This window comes from Lissotriton helveticus, chromosome 11 (assembly GCF_964261635.1).
Source record: "Lissotriton helveticus chromosome 11, aLisHel1.1, whole genome shotgun sequence".
In the NCBI taxonomy this organism is placed as follows: Eukaryota; Metazoa; Chordata; class Amphibia; order Caudata; family Salamandridae; genus Lissotriton; species Lissotriton helveticus.
The window spans coordinates 1,028,238,533-1,028,256,977 of NC_136072.1; the positions used below are offsets into that span (position 1 = coordinate 1,028,238,533).

At 41.6% G+C, this 18,445-nt stretch overlaps 1 protein-coding gene across 1 annotated transcript in view; it reads left to right on the forward strand.

Annotated features, from left to right (window-relative positions):
- Positions 1-312: 312 nt before the first annotated feature.
- The window catches only part of NAA25 (N-alpha-acetyltransferase 25, NatB auxiliary subunit), a 988,861-nt gene continuing 970,728 nt past the window's right edge, over positions 313-18,445 (forward strand). The window contains exon 1 of the mRNA XM_078667429.1: positions 313-459. Coding sequence (XP_078523555.1) covers positions 402-459 — 58 coding nt within the window. The 5' untranslated portion in view covers positions 313-401. The remainder of the gene's footprint in view (positions 460-18,445) is intronic.

An 18,445-nucleotide genomic window follows, 5' to 3' on the forward strand; every position in this document is an offset into this window, starting at 1 on the left:
AGGTATGAAATATTTTTAAACTCATGTATGAAAAGTTTTAAATTCTTTGTATGACTTGTAAATGAGTCGAATAAAACATTTTGACTGACTGACTGACTGACCCTCTCTGTTACATATTGCCCAGTATTGGCATCAAGGCACTGTATTTAAAAGCAAGTCAGACTCCATTAGACACAGCTGCGGCTCCGAGCTTACTTTACATCTTGTGCCTCGCTCTTTGTATACAGAACCAGCGCCCGGCACTGCTGGGGTCCATGCGGGGGCGGGGCCTGCACCTGACAGAGGGGGCGGGGCCTCTTCGGCCGTGGGACTGTCACCTGCTCGCACTGAACCGGCAGACACTGCAGCTTTAACGCCGCCCGCCTCCTGCGCAGGCGCACTGCGGCGGTGCGCTGCTCATCATGGCGACGCGGGGCCATGTGCAGGACCCTAACGACAGGCGGCTCCGGCCCATCTACGGTAAGTCTCGAGGCGCTGGCGTGGTCCCTGACTTGTCCTGACCCTTGCCTGGGACAGGGCAGCGCCTGGGGTAGCAGGGCGCGTGGCGGCTGCACGGAGGAGCATTGGAGGCGCCCGTGCTAGGCCTCGGCAGGACCTCGGGCTGGAGTACAGGAAGTGCCCGGGAGTGGGAGAAGGCTGCGCCGCTTGTAGCGCTGGAGTCTGAGAGGTGAACAGAGCGCTCGCGTGTGGAAGGCGGGGCGGGGTGGGGAAGTAGGGCTTTTCTTTCCCCTAGTTACCAAAGGATTGACAACAGTAGGGAGGCTGCTCTGAACTCTACTTCTGAATATGGGGCGCACCATGCCGGTCACTGGCATCCCCTGTTCCCGGTCTTGACTGCAGTGGGATTTCAGCCTGCTTCCTTTCTCTCCGTGGCCGTTTGGAAACGGGAGCGGAGTGGGTGTCTACTGGTCTCTTCTGACTCCTACCACCAGGTTTGTTGCATGTTTCCCTAGCTTAGTTGTGGAGGGGTCTGCCTATTGCTTAATCCGATCTCGTCACTGTAGAGCCTAATCTTACCGCGCACACAGACTACATGCCCCTTACCGTATGACATCGTGCGCTGCCCAGCCGTTCTATTATCTCTCTGCTGCTTCCATTGCTGCGGGGAGCTGGGTAACAGTCCCCAATTGAAAGGCTGACCTAGTCTGCACCCTTCGTATTTGTAGTTCCTCCCTGTGCAGCTTTCGGGGAGAGGGTGGTTAGATACTCTTTCACTGCTGCCATACTTGACAGTGCATTCTAAGACATGTAGATAACTTTTCTGCTAAATTATGTTGGCAGAAAAGCGCGAGTGCCTGATAGTGTTACACTTGTTGGCCGTTTGACAGCTTTGTAGAGTTCGTTCGAGGGCCTGATAGTGGTACACTTGTTGGCCGTTTGACAGCTTTGTAGAGTTGGCTTGATTCTGAGCAGCCGGACCTGCCTCACTGCCCACTTTTAAATGACACTTGATTTCTGAACACAAAGAGGCAGTTCTTTCTAGATCCCGCCCCAGCTTGCACTTTGTTCTACATTATCCCCCTCTGGCTTTCTAGGTCAGTGAGGGCTAACGTACATGATGTTTTTTTCCCAAATTTTGTGTGACAGTGTCATAGTTGTTATATCCTGGAAAATTACGCTAGACAGCCAAAAGCAGTCCATTAAAATACGGGACAAATTAGACATCTCTTCGGTTCAAGAAAGTGGTCAGAATGCCTCATATTTTATTATGGAATTAGGACAGACCACCTATTTGTTGACGTTCTAACCATTGCCAAACAAGCAGAGTAGATGAATTCCTATGTGTGAGAGATTTGTAAAAACGGAGGCAGACGAAATCCAAGTAAAAGTCAGTCAGTCAAAATACTTTATTTCGATAATTCAATATCATAAAAAGACGGTGATGCATACAATACAGTCAAGTACACTTTTAAAAACAGTTACAAATTCATGTAATGAAAAATATTCCACAAATTTCATAAAGATTAAAAAGGAAACCATTTTATAATAAAATTTAGTTGCCATATTACATTGCACAATAAAAAGTACAATACAAAGAATTCATCTATTTATAAATACAATCAGTTACAGTTTATCAGTTTCTCTGGTTCCTAACCCTAACAGCACCCACCAGATAACTGGCAACATGAAAAATAACTCTAGGGCTGTTTAATAATTGTAGATATAGGTGAGCAGGTTTAGCTTGAAAAAACCCTGCCTCCTTATAAGGATAGGAACAAGAAACTTCATCCTTACAGCCGTGTAATGATCACAAAACATCAAGAAATGCATTGTGTCCTGCGTTGAAAAGTTATCACAGGAACACGGTGGGGCCTGTTCAGGACTGCTCCATTCAGAGAAGTAACCTAAAGTCAAATGAATCATATTAAAACGAAAATGTGTTAAAAGAAACCTGTGGTAAGAACGATTAACTAAAACAAGGTAAAATTCAGGTCCTGGAGGATTGGAAACAATGAGGTTAGCCCTTACAGTGGGTTTTCTGAGCTCAATTTCCTCTCTGTTTAAGGACAGTGTCTGTAGCATTTGTTAATGCTATGTCCTTGCGAGTTATTTTGTCGGGTGGGAAAAAGAGCTCCGGTCTCCCTAGTTTATAAAACCACTGTTTAACATAGGATAACCACTTGATTTTATTTACATTGTCCAGTGTGAGGCAATCTTTAAGGATGGCATGATTCAGGGAGAGTTCATCATTCAACCAGGTCTTCAGCCAGAATATTAAGGGGGCCACTCTTATCATATCTGTAATAAAACCGGCCCCTAACTCAGAGTGAATCGTATAAGATGGGGAGACTGTGGCACTGATCAAATCGATCTCATAAATTTATTTTCAGTGACTTGCAAACAGTGGTAACACGGTGCGGGTAACAAGCTTAATACATTAGCTCAATGGGTTGTGTTATAGGTGTGGGCATCCTGGTCACCTAGCCAGCTTTAAAGATTGCCTGGCTCAGAAGGCAGTAGATCATGAGGTGATCAGTTGTCGTCTGGATGTGGTAACTGAATTTCCATCTCTTAAGGTCTAGGGTGTCTAACGCCCTACTCTCACTGCATTAGGTTGAAAGAGGGTGCTGCTCCTGTGGTATCTTAAATATGGAGATAGCCATTGCGAGTGCAGAAGCAGATTAAGTAGGAAGTTCCGAAACATAACACTTTATGGATAATCATGCCAGTGGATATCACAGAGCATGCAGAATGGGTCGCACTCCGACTCCACCCACCAGCAGGTGTGCCCCAGGAGCATCATGGTAGATGCAGTCTTTGATAGCGTGTGCGCTATATCGAAACAGTGTATTGTAGCAAGGTTGCAGCACCAACTCTGGACACCGGTGTTTCGGAATAGTTGTTCCTCGTCAGCAGAGTGTAGGTTATTCGGGGTTAGCTGTGCAGGCTGCCAAGTGTTCTCAGGTTGATACCTCTCACGGCGCGGGTGCGGGATCCGAGCTCGTCAGCTCTAGCTCGAGGGAGCCAATTAAATATGCAGAATGGGTCGCACTCCGACTCCACCCACCAGCAGGTGTGCCCCATAGTTGTGGTAAAAAGAAAACAGAGGTGAGGTACATCTCTGCATAGAACAGAGCCCTCAGCCGGGAAATAATTTTGGACAGATATCTCGTACTCAATATTTTCTAATTATATTATCTACTCTTAAGGACGCTAAGGTTTTCAGCATACTGGATGTGAAAGCCTCGGACTCCCAGGTGCGATTACACAAAAGATCACAGGATCTCACCCAGGGCACAAGTCCTAAATAAAGAAGTGGGGGGACGCTCAGAGACAGGAAGTGACGTCACGGAAGGTAAAAAAGGGGGGGCGCTCAAATACGTGAAGTGACGTCACGACCGGAAGTGACGTCACGAAAGGTAAAAAAACACTCGATCTACACTTTGTGGTCCTCTGCTGTTGTTTTGCTTTTATGGTGTATGTGTTTTCAGAGGTTATTAAAGTGGTTTTCTTTCGCTTAAATAACGACCCTGTCTGGCCATTGCATCTTTATTTTGACTGTTAAGACGGCGACAGAGCATCCGGTGGCCTAGTTTTCCGTCTCATACCAGATGCCAAGCACGGCTGTCTGTACCGACCTTGTTATGGGGGCTTGGCCGTCCCTGATGCAGAGAGGCCCGGTATTTTCAACACCCTGTAAGAGTGTAGGAGCGGTGCAGCCGAAGGCTACCTCACAGAGAATCCCCAGCGCCATTTGCTGCAGCACACAGGAGTTGACAGACCGGCGTGGCGCCTTCCCAAGCAGAACGTCACGAAGCACTTGCCACAGACACGCACAACTGGCGGCCGAGAGCCTCCCATCAGAGCAGTAAACCTCTGCAGGACTAACTTGGGAGATCAACGGGGCGGCCGGCCGTGAGGGCGAATACCGCTATAATTTAAAGCCCAGCTTTTGCGCAGGGGGGACGGCGTCCACCCGGTAAGACCCCTTAACCACTTGGATGCTAAGGTGTTTTATGGCTCCGCATGCACTTTCCATTGAAATCAATGGAAACTCCATGACGAGTTACCCTTGTCATTAGCACTGAAGGGGTTAAAATAAGTGGGGGGATGCCGTCCACCCGCGTGGTACCCCGACTCGAGCCCTGATCTCACCTCATTTATAATTCCCTTGATGAGGTGTTCACATTTTTATGCATACTTTTTGGCTTAGTGTCATCCTCTTCAGTTTTTCAGAGGGTTATGGAGTTCCTGCTAGTTGGTTTGGAGGGAGTTCGTTGTGATTTGTTTTTTTTTGGCATACTGAAAAATACACTTAAAGATATTTTTTTAAATCAGAACCACCCAAGAGTCCAAAATTGTATTAATTTTCTACTCAAATATTAGTTTTTTTTTTTAGACTATTTGAAATTTGTGGCGACATCACAATCACGTCACAATCGCAAAACAAAAGGAGACATTCAACGACCACCACCACATGCAAAATTTTGAACTTAAAAAATTCATTCTAACTATTGCAATACACACATCACCAATTTAAAGAACATGTTTGTACACATTTATTTGTAGTAACTTAAAAATAAGTTTGTTTGAACCCTACTACCCGTTTTTGTGAGCATGCCGAAAGTCACGATGGCTCCGATAACTGTGACGATTGTGCCTTTTTTAGGGTGTGCAAAACACATATATGCACACATTTTACAGTATTTTAGACACTAGGGATTTATTACTGCACTGGTTAAAGTTATAATTTTGTTGGGAGTTTGTATAAATACAACCATTTAACCCGATTTCCGTTTTCGTGGTGACGTCGCGATGATATCCGTAGCTGCCAATACGTCACGAAGTGACAAATCAAATGCAGGCATTCAATAGCCCCCACACATTCAAAACTTTTATAACTGCAAAATGAATTAAAACCAACACACTAAACACATTACTAGCTAAACGACTATATAATATGTATACCTCCTTTAATATCTCTATAACACAGTGCATACTTTTTTCAGTGTAATCTGACTGCATGCATCGCTGTATCACTAAGTCTCTCATTCGATGTATGAGTATTTGAAGAGATCTGTGGGGCAGTGCATCAGTGTATCAATACTTCTGTAATGGAATGCATGACTGCCTCAGTGCATCTATGAGTGGGTGCATCAGTGTCACAATGGGTCTGTGATTGGTTGCACAAATCTCTCACTCAATCTGTGAGTAGGTGCATGAATGCCTTTGTGAATTTGTAATTAAGTATATGACTGTCTGACTGGGTCTGTGAGTGCATAGATGAGTGTCTAAGGGGATGTCTGAATGGGTGAGTGAGTGGGTGCACGAGAGTCTGAGTAAATCTGTGAGTGCATAAATCTCTGTGGGTCTGTGAGTGCGACTGCGTAGGTACATGAGTCTGAGTGTATAAATAACTTGGTGCATAATTCTCTGAGTGGGTGTATGAGTGGTTGTGTGTGTGAGTGACTGTATGGGTGTGTGTGTGTGTGTCGGAGTGGATCTGTGAGAGGTGTATTAGTGTCTCAATGGGTCTGTGAGTGAGAGCATAAGTCTCTGAGTAGGTGAGTGAATGGATTTATGCATAAGTGTCTGAGTGGGTCTGTGAGTGGATTCGTAAGCTTTGACTGACTGGGTGAGTGAGTGGGTGCATGTATATATGAGTGAGTTTGTGAGTGGGTGTCTGAGTTTGAGTGTATGAGTGAGTGAGTCCATAAGTCTCTGACCGGGTCTGTGACTGAGTGTGTGAGTTACTGTATGGATATGTGAGTAGGTGTAAGAGTCTCTAAGTAGGTATGAGACTATGCACGAGTCTGACTGAGTGGGTCTGTAAATGGGTGCGTGATTTTCCAATTGAGTATGTAATGGGTGCATAGGTACCTGAATGGGTATGTGAGCGAGTGCTTCAATATCTTTTTTTTGGTATGTGACTGGATGTATAAGTGTGTGAGTGAATGTGAACATGTGTATAAGTGTCTGAGTTTGAGTGCGTACATGAGTGTAAGACCGTGACCGGCAAGAGTGTATATAAATATTTTTTTAATATATTTTCACCAATATTTGCGATGATATTCGTGATGGTTCACAGGGTGCCGCGCTTCGGTCTCGGCATCGCCTTGACTTTTGCACACAATGGAAAAAAGCAATTTTACGCACATTACTTGTGTCACTAACACACCCATTTCTCAAACATGGGGTCATAGTATCTCCACCCTGACCCCTCAAGTTAGCTTTCACACAAAATGTCAGCCCCAGGTACTATCCCCGGACGATAAAATGGTGACTGCAACTTTCTGTTCAAGTTGTGTCCGCAAATCAGAGCATTCCCATTGGCGTGTGCATGCGTGATTCATCACTAAACCTCCAAAATTTTTGCGACCAGAGATGTATCTATAATTTTTGGCTTACATTTCTCAAAAATTACCGAACAGATTTGCACTAAATAATAAAAAACCCAATCTGAGTAACATCTACCCTTCTGCCAAATTTGGTGTCCTTTCCATTCAGCGGTTCGGGCTGTAGGTTTGACAATGCATTTCTATGAAAATTAACATTACAAACGCACCCCATTTTTCCTTGCCCGATTTCTAGGTCCCCACTGCATGGAGCCAAGTTAAAAAATTATTTTCCTATGGAAATTAGGTCTTAACTTTAACTACCTACTGGCGACTGCCATCAGTGTGTATGTATGTATATATTTGTGTGTGTGTGTCTATATATGTCACCATCCTCCTTCATGGATTACTGACTTAATGCCCGCTTGAGTAGTGTAGAAGAGAAATAACGTAATTTAGTGCCAAGTTGCCAACCTATATTCCCAACAACAGCATGCTAACACTACTACAGTTGGGGGAGCAAGCTTGGCTGTATAGGGAGTTCAGGAACCATCCCCAACAGTAGCATGACTTGTAACCCTTAGTGACTACATCAGGATTTGTGTTTATAGGAATCAAATTATGCATCTCAAAATATAAGATTCTCATGTAGATGGCTGATTGTTCTGTTCTCTGCTTTAATTTTTAGTTTTTATATGAGCACCAGGATACCCTTGCAGGTGCTAGTGCAAATATACATAACATGATATCCAATGTTCCCAGAAGAGAGGATTTTTTAACATACTAGTTTGATGGATATTGGAAAACCTTATTTATGAGAAATAGCTGCAACTTTGAAACACCTGGGATAAAGAATCTTCTTACTCTACATTGTCTGTAATCCTGTAAATGTGTGTTCCATGTTTTTATTAGCTGAAAAAAGATGAATTGGAGTACATAGGATACAATTTGAAGAATATTGTTTTTGTGATATTTGAATTTTTTTATACGCTTTTGTGAAGCCCGATATGATGTTAAAGTAGTGTTTGATACACAGTTCTGATTTTTAGTAATCTAAAATAAATCCATTCATTATAAGAATATTATGTATGATAGTGGAGTTGTGTAAGCTTATAGACATGAGGCCAAAAGCCAGTTTCCTTTATAACACCATGAAACCTCGGATGGGCTTGGAATATCAGTTTAATGTATGTAAAGGGGGGACTTATAATACATAGTCACAACATTGTACACTCTTTGCGTCCCCTCTCATAACCCAGCTTTCTCTTCAGTCCATAATTGACTGAATCATTATCTATGACTCTGTACAGCGCTCCACTGTGTTCCTTTCAGATTCAAGCTATCCTAATGCCATAGACTTACATCTCCTTCAGAATATTTGTGTTCTTGTCGATTCCCCAATTGTCACAGGCAATTTTCTCACATGCCTTACTAGAACATGGGGTGATCACTTATTCTCCCCTGCGGTCATAGAGGAACATTGAAGCACAATGCAAGTTAGTTTGTGGGCATATTCGAACTTTCTCTTTAATCGGCCACCATATGTATCAGACATGTTTACATTATTTATCCAATTGACCACAGATATGTTACTTGACTAGGGTTTTCATATGGCTTTGACTTATCTGTAAGTAAAAGTATGTGTTCTCACTAGCCAGCGAGACTCGCTATTTTGCCCCTCTGTATCAGGAACAGGCTTTATTAAAGTGGTGAGCATGACACCAAAACAGCAGAGTGCAAGTCTATTTTTTGGGCACGGAAACCAAGTGGAGGCGCACATGGTAAGTATGACGGCAGGGGTGCTGGTAAACTGGAAGTTTCTCTGGGCACTCGCATGTGAATCAACATCGCATGACCCAGGTTCAGAAAAGCTAGCCTTCTTCCATGCAGGCCATTGCCAGTGACACAAAATCTGCCTTTGGACCTGCTAGAAAAGCAAGTAACATTCAGCTTGGCGCAGTAAGATGATCCAGAGTGTTATTAGTTAGAAGCTTATGCTTTGCCTCCCAACCGTGTCATTTAATTTCTGCTGAAATGTTACTGTAGTACAGTCACTTGTGGTTCATCAGTGGAAATATTATCCATTCATCACACTGTACTTGACGGTACACAGCCTAGCTCCAAATGACCCTAATTTCAGCAGAGAAACTCAAAAGAAGCAAGAGATCAGTGAACCGATTTAAAAAGGGCAAGATTTTGAAAGTCAAAAATATGTTCTGTATGACTTCTCATATGTTTAGAACACATTTTCAACTGTCATGGATTCACAAAGCAACACCTTTCTCTTAACAGGAGTAAATATGTATGTGTTTCAAGGTTGGTTAAAACATACACAAGATGTATGAAAATCAAGAAAGGTACATATTTTTCAGTTTGCAGGTAGCATAATAAGTCTGTCCCAACACTAAATTCACAAAACTAAAAAGCCACCGGATGGGGTTCTGTGAATCAAGAGTAGAAACCTCTGTGCACAAGTAGAGCCTTTACCATCTCAAAGTTAAACTTGGTGCATAATATGCTTTTGGCGAGAGCCTAACATTTCAAGATTTAATCAAGTACAGAAGCTGGTGTTGGAAGTCACGTCTCCTCATATTCCACATAGAATGAATCGATTTGGTATTTCTATATCACAAGCCTAGCCAAAAGGTAGCAGAGCTTTGGGCAGATTAAAACTTATTTGAGAAAGGTTGAAGTTTGCAAAACTGGCAGAAGAGACACTATCTGATTTTTCATAATCCATGTACAAGTGAGAGGTAACTACACCATAAATAATTATACATTCTGTTCATGTCTCTGACATTTGTAGTCCGTTTTGGTATCTGTGGAGTGACTGTCAGTAAGGGGGCCTTTGCTCTTCTGTGGTGAACACTTCACTGTTCCCTTAGTCAATTTATTTTCGGGTGAGGTAACTTGGGTGAGACCCAGGTAATGGGTGATCTCTATTTTGTTATGACACAGGTACTAACCAATTGCATCAGGACTGTGGTATTGTCTCACGTTTTCACCTGTGACTGATGTCAGGATTATCCATATGAAAGAAAAGCTGTGAAGGTCTGTTTAGTAAGACGTTTCTCTGAAGTAGTGACACATTTGTGTCTCCTAGCTTGGCTAACTTGTTAAATCAGATGGACATATATATATATATATATATATATATATATATATATATATATATACTACTGTCTCTTTATATGGAAACATTGTGAACAGACATAGGATTAGGCTATTGTAGTAGCTTGTACTACTGCCTTTGCTATAGTTTTCTGCCACTTTGATAGAAGCTTAAATTGTCTGCCCATACCAGTGCTTTGCATGTTGGTGAATCTTGGTAGAAACTTTTTCCTGATCAAAAGCCAAAATAACTGAGTCCATCTAGGTTGCTGTCACGTCCTTGGAAAAAATAGGGTATGTGCAAAGACAGCTCCATGAGTAGTAGGTGTGTATCCAGCATATTTCGGACCTGGTGTGTGTTAATTTGTCAATGGAAAGAATAATACCTGATATTTTAAGTTTAATCTCATTAATTGTTTTCAGAAATTTAAGTCTGAAGTTGAAAAGGAAGAATGTAACCATATAAAGTACAAACTATTTTAGTTACAAGTCCACATTAAACAAAAAAGTAGCAACGTCAATAAGTTTGGCTTGCTTTTCTAGGTCTGGCTGCGCTAAAATATTTAACTAAGCCTGCTGAAGTAAAAAATAAAATGTTGGTTCAGAAATATCATGATTCAGTATACATTTGTGTCAAATAGTCCCTTATGTATTGTAGTGCAAGCACTCCATGGGAGGCGGAATCATACACCAAACAGCCAGTAGCTTGAGATTAGAGGGAACTAATTCTTTAGACTGTGCCAAATCCTAGTGTATATTTTAAAAACTGGTAATAATAGGTTTCAGACCGCTACAGTGTCAAACCAGACTTAAAAAGCACTTTCTTAAAGCCATAAAAAGAGGTATTTTACTGGGAAAGGTACTGATTTTTCTGTGCGTGAGATGAAACCACATTAGTATTTGAGTTCCACTGGTTAAAGGCATAGCCAAGCATGTGGTGAATACCATTTGTGTATGTCCTTTTTAGGTCGAGCCTAGAAGCACTGCGCATGCGCTGTGAGGCATGCTGTATTGAGGAATGCACTTGATGCCGCGCCCACTCTCCGCCCATATTTGTCATTGGCTTGTGTCATTGTCCTTCGTAAATGCTGGCTTCTGATTCCTAAATAGGCTTGTTAGTCCCTCCTTAGTACCGCCCTGTCTTCATTTGTAACCTCCCATGGCCACTGGCCCTTTTACTTTGGTTGTTGGCACCCGCTTTCTCCTCAACCCGGGCGCCCGCTTACACATTCTCCCCGCACCCCACTCTACTTTGCTAGCAGCATTGCTTATTGCCGGCTGCTTTTAAAAAGCCAGCATTATCTCAATCCCCCACCCACCCTATCACTGCTTAGTCTTGCTCCATCGCCCTTGTGTCTGTTTCTCCCCCTCCCACCAAACCTAAAGACCTGCCTCCTCCACGAGACAGTCTACATTGCCTCAATGCTTGCTTATTTTCGTTGTCATGAGTGATTATCCCTGCAACATGTTTATTTTTTTTTACTTCTCCTTCCGATACTTACTTTATGATTTTTCACACTACTCACCTCCACTTAAAGTTTTTATCACTTGACTAGAGGTTATACTATTTTCATTTAAGAGACCTCAACTGCTGTAAAAGCGCCAACATGGTTGTCTTTGTCAGTGCTTTTTTTTAGATGCCCTGCCTTTGTATGTAGGAGTGGTTAACTTACTGGAGGCCTCCCATAGCTTCCTGTTCTTTGGAGATTGCGGACCTTACTCTAGTGATAAGGGCTTGTGTCTGTATCTCTGTGGCTTCAGCAGCCCGTTTTCAGGCAGGGTGTGCCTATTTATACGCCCATAATACTTTACTGGGTGCATACTACTCTGTATCCCGATTAACCTGCCTCTGTGGGGTCAGGAGCTATAAGTTCGTTAGTGGAACATTGAGACCTGGCATGAATTAAAATTGGAATCTAAGTAATTAAAACTGACTAAAGCAGAGCACAATTGAGGCATAGATGGTGCTTATTAAAATCAAGTTCAGCAAAATGATCATTTAAAACCGAGGCTAGAATATACGCAGTACATCTTTATTCTTTCTTTTATCTGCTATGAAATACTTTTGCTTACAAAAAATGATTTCATGGTACGTGAAAAGTATTTTTATTGTGTTTAAACCACAAGACAAATGTTGGATGTATGATATAAGCAGGTATAGTAAGCCCCATATCTGTAAGCCCCATATCTGTCGTACTTTGAATGGTAGCTAAAACAGCTGCATGTGTAGGTCAAAATTACATGCCATACACAGTTGAAAATCATGCATTTCAGTGGTGGCTACTGTTGGCCAGAATGATAAACTAGACTGTTCTGTTAATTCCTCTTTAAAGACAAGCTTTTGCAATGCAATAGGGTTCACATTTTCACAACTGTGAGCTGTTGGTATTGTAAATGACCATGCCTTTTATTTATGTTTTGGTTTTTAAAACATAAATAGAAGGCATTGTCATTTACAATGCCAATAGCTTAAACTCGTGTAAATGTGCGACCTATTGCATTGCAAATGCTTGTTTTGTCAAAGGATCTGTATAAAACAGCATTTTAAGTGCATTATTTGTTGGTGCCGAGAACAGCCACCAGGAGTATTTAGTTTCTTTTTGTGTCTATTTACTGATATTTATTTATTTTTACACTTGTACTCTTTCTATTCTTTACTGACTGAACAATGTCAGGTTGAACACCTTTATCCAAATTCCTTAAAAATAACATACTTAATATCAAGTCTATTTTTTAAGACAATGTGTTTTAGTCCTTGATAATGGTAAAAGCGAGTTTCCTAACAACAAAAACTTTGTACATCAGTCTACTTGGTGCAAGTTAAGACCTTGCAATGTCTTGTATGGTTGCCCTTTTTACAAGTTTATTGGAGGTGCAGCTCTTTAATATGAATCCTACTTTAATCATTGATCTGTATTTGTATTTTGGGAATCCTCAAAAGCAGTTAGTCTCTGATCCCACGGGTGTGCCATTGGTCTCCCTCAGGCACCTCTGTTCTCTGTGAAAAGCTATGCCTTTGCTTTATTCCTTCACCACTTGTTAATTGGTGGTGCCTTTCCCGCTCTTTAATGCATTGTCATTGCTCTCTTTATTAGAATTGATGCTAGGTCTATGAATCTATTCCCTGCTGTTTTATGCTTTGGATTGGCAACAGTTACCATAGGCAGATCTCTTGCGAGTTGAGTCCTTCCTTGTCAAGTGACCTTTTTACAAAATGTCTTACTGTGGCCAAGTACTCTATGAAGTTACAGTTTAATACCTTATGATAAAACTCCAAGTCTGGTAGATGTAATCTAGGGCACTTTATTACAACTGATCTCAGTATCAGATTTATTTCCTTTGGAGTTGTGTATTGTGCAGGTAGTTCATCTGGGTGTTTCCGAGTACCCTTATGGCTTTGAGGTGTCCCCAGCCAAGATAACTCATGATCTGATGGATCTGTGACACCAGGTAATAAATATCGAAGCATGGGTCTCCCAATACCCCTGTGTGAGTATCTTAAGGTTCTTTAAGTTTACTCTATTTCCCCCTCATATGGCGCCCCTCGTGATTGTGTCTAATGCTGTCAACCTTGTTTGAGGTAGCATGATTTGTAGACTTATGGAATAATATAAAAGCCTGGGCTCCATAATAGACAGAGATATTCGTCTCATAACTGATCATTTGAGTGTCTTCCAAAATATAATATTTTCATCAAACGCATCCTCTATATTCCCACCTGTTAAAGTCCTTTTCTTAATGGGATACCCTCTCTGCAAGGCATTTTAACATATTTTGCTCCCATCTAATATTCCACGTCTGTAGTTGCTGTGATTCTACAGCTATTGTTGAGTCTATAGTTTCAGATAAGATAATCTCCCAAACACCACTAAATGTTGTACTGCCTGGCAAGCCTAAGTATTTTGAATTTTTTTATTAAAAAAAATATTTGTATTTTAATATGTAGGCCAACAAGTCTGTTGCAGTCAGAATAGTATTTCAGCTATACATATTCACCAATCAAGTATCAGTACAGTTAGCTTTATTCAACATTACTCTTGAGTCGTCCCTCTGGTCTAATTATTGGGACTTCAAAGCCTTAGTATTTAGCACCATGAAATACAGAAATGCATCTTTTCCATAGACAAAGATATGGTATGTGTTTAATCTAACAGTGGTATTCCCACTCCTCCCTCGGTCCGTTCTGATAATCCTAGGATATAAGATCTGTGACTAGAGTGAAAAGCATGGGCTAAAGTAGGCACTTTTGTCTTGTACTTCGACCAATTTTCAAATGGTAAGATCAGGCTTCCCTTCCACATTCTGGTCACTGGTTCCTTATTAAATAGTGAGCAATCTGTTCCACATGTCCTCCATACCCATCTGCTTCAGGACTGCTGTTAAAAAATTAGCAAGTTGGTGTCAAAATCTTTTTTATGGTCTATAGCAAGTACTTGACAAAATTCCCTTGAGAGATCCTCTGTGATCCTAAAAAATCTGTAACTAAACTGAATGTCCGCTTATGACATACCTTAGATTCAGTAGTAGATTGTTTTGTATGGTACAGCACAGCAACAGCGGGTGATATCTTTGTGAATTTCTGCACAAAAGTGCAATCATGCAACGGAGGCATGGAAATATTACCACTATAGCCCCTGATTTTCTTTTGTTTGTTTTGGCAGTCTTTGACTTGGTAGAGGGGCTCTTCTAATATGCTCTTTATTACCAATATATTGGTGGAGCTACTTCTGACCACCAATGTTTAGCTGTATCCCTTTTGGCAAGAAGGGTACCCATCCCAGTTGATGTGCACTCTCCCAAGTGCCACTCTGCTCCGTCACCCCTTGGAGCATCACTTCAGAAGGGCCTTGCTGAGAAACTTGGACAGCACTCAAAGTATTTCAAACCAGTAGACTTGTATCTGAGGACTTTGCAATCTGTAGTTCATCAATCTTCAGTTTCAGAGTTTCAGAGGGATATATATATATATAATTCCGGGGGCAATTTTTAGAGCTATATTTCTATGATAGTATGTAAAAGTTTCCTTTTTTTTCTGCATCAGTTGTAGTCTCTACGCATGCGCAGCCTTGTTCTTTTTCTTCAAGTTCGCAAAGCAAATTTCTCCTGATTTCCGGTATTAAATTTGCCGCTTTCTTTTCCCGGGTCGTTTCATCCGCTGCTATACTTTTGTAATATATTAATAAACATATTTTATCTATATTTATTTGAAATGAAGTGTCGAGGCGCCAAACGTTGATTACATACTCCGTCCACCGCCATTTTAGTAGTTTTCCTCCGTTATTTTTATTATACCTGTTACTTTCATTTTACCCTCCATATATTTTGTCTGTGATCAATGAGATTTCGTGCCACAGACACCACAATGTTTGTCCTTGTCCTCTGATCTTATCAGACTTGGTCACACGTATACCTGGAAACTAATCTGAAGGACCTAAGCCACAGCCATTACAACGCGTGTTCGTCAACACAAAGACATTATTAAGATTATGCGTTTATCATGCGTGGTAAATGCATACCAGTTGTAAAAGCATGTGTGGTAAAGCGATATGCGTGCTAATGGTTTTGTGGTGACGATCACGCGTGCTTATGAACCGGGTCTGTGCGTGGTGGACTCCAGGGCACCAGGCGGAGGGCCACGCAGCTCCTCTCTTGAAATTTAAAAAAAAAGATTTCATAATTATCCAAGATAATGTCTTCTGTTATTATGTTCATTAAATACATGAATATATGTTTTTTAAAGAATTAAAAACATTTGCGTCTTTTGAGTACGGTGCGCCGTACATGACGTCACACGAAAGCTTTGATGCGACGAGTAACGTGAAAGCGTATTCGTAGCGTATGCTGAGAATGATTAGCAGTACAAACTATGGTGCGATCACTCGCTCACTGTCAAATCAGAGCACAGGGCGCGCTATGAGAATGGTTAGAAGTGGTCACTCATTGGAGATCCGATTCAGCTGTGTGGCTTATCCACGGTATCATAGCGTTACTTTTTAACCTGTTTAAGTTTGAGGTTTGCATGAAATACTATGTTATAGGCAGATATGGATCTTTAGGCATTGCTTATCTCAATGAAGCTTGGTTATTATCATTTACATATAGGTGCCTGAGGGAGGGAAAATAAGTCTATCTGAATGGTGAGGATTGCACAATAGCACCAGATCACTCTTTAATTTGTAGACACATGCTTGTAAACAAGATGCGCCTAATTTGGACTGAGTTTTGAAAGGCACCCCGACACCTGCTATCATACCAACGTTCAGTTTACTGGAAACTGGAGTTATGTACTTTGAAATAATGCAGATTGTTGTGCAATGTTAGCAGGCATCGCTTACATAATTACGGTAACTGAGCGTGTGGTTTGCTATAAAAAAAGTTGTTTACTCCTCTGCATGGGAAGCTGGATGTTTCCATCTGGCCGTCGATTCAGACCTTGAAAGCAGAGTCAACCAAATGAGTGGTATAAGAGCGCTATTGTCTCAAAAAGAGGTCGCTCTTACATCTGCTAGAGAAACATTTGTCCTTCATGTAGCAAACACCCGCACAGAAGTGCATGCTTTATTAAATACATACGTGCTCTTGAATTTTGGGGAGTTAATTTAGAGTATCTTTAATGCGTCCTTGACTACGGTGTTACCTTACTTTTTAAAAGTTAGAAGCAGTGGCCATGTGACTTCCTTTCAAACTATATTTGGTGTCTTTTCGGGATTTTTTTCATTTGATTTTTTTTCTCCTGCATCTTTGGTGGATTGCGGTTAATACTCGCATTAGTTGCCGGTGTGCTTTTATTAATTTGTTTACATAAATATGGATGCACATCCTGCAGCAGACGACAATATGTCCCGGCTTTTGCTGGTCCGCAACCGAATGCTTAGTTATTACGGAGCGCTGCCTCTGGCTACATTGAGTGCAGTTTATGGATTATCGTTTCGATTCTCCTTTTTCACATGGGTCAACCTGTGTTCCATTGCCTGAGCTGCGATTTCGACTGGGCCCTGGAGTTGTGTCTCTGCAGTACGGTGTCTCCCAACGCGGATTATGACCAGCTGATGAGCCCCTCAGTAGTTCATGACTTGCTCTGTTCTGGCGGAGGGATTATGGCCTTAGCAGCGATACATGGAATAATGGGACATTGGAATGTTTTTGCAGCGGCGCTTGAGTTCTTGGCACGCAGTTACATTGAAGATGACCCGAGTTTTCCTCCGATGGAGATAGAGGCTCCGGTCGTTGAGGAACATGTATGTTCGTTCACACTATTGAATTGGATGGCTGAAATGTTTTCAGATGAGAAAAATGACTTCCTGTTAAAGGCTGTTGCTACATACTGTGCTTACACGCTGTTGGATGAAGACTCTTTAATTTTTCTACGTATTCTTTATTATTTAGCTACTGCTTTCTATCAAACAGCGAATCATTTTTGGGGGAAATGTGAACTTGACTCTGCTTTTTAGGCTTGGACTCTGCGTTCCTAATTTGCCCACGTTTATATCACGTGCTTCGATCGAGGGAGGGTGTCGTGGGCTGAGCCTTGCACTCACAACCTGTTAAGTTAGCATGGGTTTATTAGAAGCTTAAATGCCATTTTTGCTTTCCTGCTCTGCTTTGCACACAACACGCACTTGTGATATTCTTTAGAGAAGGCTGAGTATTTTGCTTTATATGAGAATAATTTGGTATGCTAGATTTGTAGACTGCCTCACTAGTTTTGTGTGTATAGTAAGAGCATGGAACATCAAGGTTCCTGAATACTGTCTGTTTTTCAGAATGATCCTCGCACGTTCGAGCCATAACACATATTGTGCAGAGTTTTATATAGCGCGAACTTGACCCGAATCTGGTATCAGAGCGCCTTTCATAGGACCAGTTACGTTACATGGAGACACACATTCATTTTTTTAGGCACGGGGAGATTAAGTGATTTGCCCAGAATCACAGGATGTTTAGCGTCGTTACCGAGACTCGAACCCAAGTCCGAGGTCGAGCGCCCTAGCCGTTAGCTGTGGCCACCTGTGATACTGGCGCGTTTCATAATGCATTGTGGAGGCAAAGTTACACACAGTTGGAGAACATTCGTATCTTGATAGTTTGTGCAGAACTGAATGTGATCCACTACTGCTGAGTACCAGAGGTATGGGTCTGCCCATGTAATCAATCCTATGAGACTTTCTGTAGTTATAAACTAACCTGCTAGGTAGGGAGGGCAAAATGTAGGTATATTTTAAATTTGTTTACCTTTAGCATTATAGGATGCTTTTTCCCTTTGTATTTTATAGAATAGTAACAATGCTGACAACCTTGTTTCTGATCATCTGTTTGGTTGTATTATCTAAGGTACTGTGCATGAGATTATGGCGTTAGAAATAAACATTTCAAAGTTGCACGTGTCTTTATTTACTTCTTGTTTTGGACTGGTGTAAGACTATAATGAAAGAGTGCTTTTGTTATCCACCTTACTTGATGTAATCTAAGTTGCATGTTCTGGGTTGACTAGTAATTGGTGTTTTTGCTCTAGGGCGAAGAACCAATGAGTCACTGATTGCTAGTCTGGTAGGGGGTTT